Source organism: Cheilinus undulatus, linkage group 7 (genome assembly GCF_018320785.1).
Source record: "Cheilinus undulatus linkage group 7, ASM1832078v1, whole genome shotgun sequence".
Lineage (NCBI taxonomy): Eukaryota > Metazoa > Chordata > Actinopteri > Labriformes > Labridae > Cheilinus > Cheilinus undulatus.
The window spans coordinates 50,993,937-50,996,303 of record NC_054871.1 but is presented as its reverse complement, the minus strand read 5'-3'; the positions used below and the strand labels follow the sequence as shown (position 1 = coordinate 50,996,303).

The 2,367-nt window shown below is 38.1% G+C and overlaps 1 protein-coding gene across 1 annotated transcript in view; it reads left to right on the top strand.

Moving 5' to 3' along the window:
* Window positions 1-1,329, top strand: part of LOC121511726 (serine/threonine-protein kinase PAK 2-like) — a 10,513-nt gene extending 9,184 nt beyond the window's left edge. The window contains exon 5 of the mRNA XM_041790491.1: window positions 1,220-1,329. Within this exon, the coding sequence (XP_041646425.1) occupies window positions 1,220-1,329 (110 nt within the window). The remainder of the gene's footprint in view (window positions 1-1,219) is intronic.
* The last annotated feature ends 1,038 nt before the right edge of the window (window positions 1,330-2,367 follow it).

The following is a 2,367-nucleotide window of genomic DNA, read 5'->3' as shown; positions in this document are numbered from 1 at the left end:
TAGTTAATGTCTGACTGCAGTGTTTTAAACACAGCTTTAACCAAATGTTAAAGTTTATGCTAAGAGTTTTGTTCAAAATGATAATAAAGTTATCTTTTTTGTTTGTTTGTTTTTTAGAGAGATTTTTCTCCAAATAAATGAGTGAGACTGTATTTAACATCTCTGCTGTGCTCAGTGTGTGTGACAGACTGACCCAGGGTCACTGTGCAGACTCACAGCTAACAGAGTCAGATCACTGTTTATCAAACATGTTCAGAACTCGAAGGAAAACTTTAAGGAAGGAGTTTTGTCAGGAACGTGGAGGATGCATATTTATTTTCTCAGTTATAGCTCTATAATCTAACTGGTTCATGTGACGGACGTGTCTGTGTTTTAGCTTTAATCAGAGCGGTGAGACTGACTTAAACGGCACAGATAATAAATAATGATAACAATAAATATTATCAATCCTCCCACCATCATTATAGTTAATAGACCGGATGACTTTAACTGCTGATGATGATCAGTCTGTTTTTATTATAAATGCTGTGCTATCTGTGCTAATATTCCACAAACTTACCCATTTAAAGGCATGGTAACAACAACTCTGGATTAGATGTTGCTGTTGTTGCTCTGAGGTTTTGTCTTTCAGAACCCACACTCTCTGCTGATGGGAGTTCAACATGAGTCTAACGCCCGTTTCAGACTGGGAGCGTGTTTTGCTGCTTGCGTGTGCCACGCGTGTCAGCTCCGGCTCCTGCCAATGTGGCTTTCACACAGGGCGCGAGTTTGCTGCGTGTCAGCCGCATTTTACTGCCCTCAAAGCCCTGTCCTTCCTCACGAGTTTTACCTGAATAAACCCCCCTAGATGCTTATTGACTTAGTGTATTGAGGAAGTTTGTCTGGAACTATTCAAAATAGAAGCATTCTGTACAAGTGAACAGAGTTTCTCTAGCCTACAGAAATACTAAACCAGGCTTTTACTTTGAAAAGCACAAACCAGAAAAGCATTCATACAGTGTTTATCTTTCCTGTGACATATTCTACCAGTGTGGAGACAGAAAGTTTCACTAATAGTTGCTCTTTAGAGAACAACTTTATCAAAGAGGCGCATTTAAGCTTGTGGCCTTCCTCAGCGTTATCAAGAAACACATTGCAAACATATTCTACGTGCATATTTGCCACAACGATGTAAATATGGCTCTCTATTTATCATTTTTCTGTCTAATATGGTCACCAGCCGCACGCGGTGCACGGAAAAAACAGGCCAGACTTCGAATCTCTGTACTCCCTGCGCCTGAGCTGCGCGTATCAGTCGTGCGAGTCACGGCGCTCATGCTGGCAGTCTGAAAGCCCTGACTTGTTAACATGCAATCAAACTGAAAATCCACGCACGTCACGCTCCCAGGCTGAAACGGGCTTGATTCTGTTCAAAGTTTCTACCTGTTTTTCCTTGTAACTATGCTAATTGTGTTAGCAAATTGCTAAATATGTGAACACCAAAAGTGGACTTCTGGTGTATTAATGTTGGGTCTTTACAAAGTTGTCAAATGTTTTTATTAGAGCAGTTTCAGGCATTATAAAATCACACACCATTAGTGTAAAATGAAATTGTTTCAATGTGCTCTTTTTTTCATAAAAGTAAAATAGACAGCTAACAATACAACCAACAACAGTAATCAACCTCCAAACTGTGAACACTGGATATAGACTGAAATAAGTACATTAATGAATAATTAATAAGAACAAAGAAAGAAAGATAGAAATACAAGGATTTAATGACAAATTATGAAGATAAGTAAGGCAGAATAAGAGAGACTGGGGAAGAAGAGGACCCCCACCCACCCATCCAACCGTCTTAACTACTAATTGGTTTATCATGCTGAATTGAAAATAGTTAGGTTAACGGGACCTCGGAGTCAGGTATTGTAAGAGAGGTGACCACATTATCACTGCCAAGAAGTTAATGCTGTAAGGAATAAAACATTGCTGAGATTTTTTTAGTGTTGTGATGTCTGAAACTGCTAAAATGATAATCTTTAAGTCAGGAACCAAATTGATTTTAAGTATTTCAGATATTATTTTTAAAATATTTATCCAATAGTTTAGAACTTTGGGACATAATGCAAAACTATGGAGAAGAATATCGTTGCTATAAGACATCTGTGGCATGTTGGGGAGATCTCAGGATAAATTTTGTAGTCTCTCCTTGGAGTAATGAAGACCATGCAAAATTTTGAATTGAATTAAACAGTGTCTGGCATTATTAGAGCATTTATGTACATATTCCAAGCTTTATTCCCAAAATGAGCCTGAGATCTGTAAGCCCATCTCCTCCTCCCATTTTATTTGAATAAAATTTGAATCAGATTGAATAGATTGTAAGGT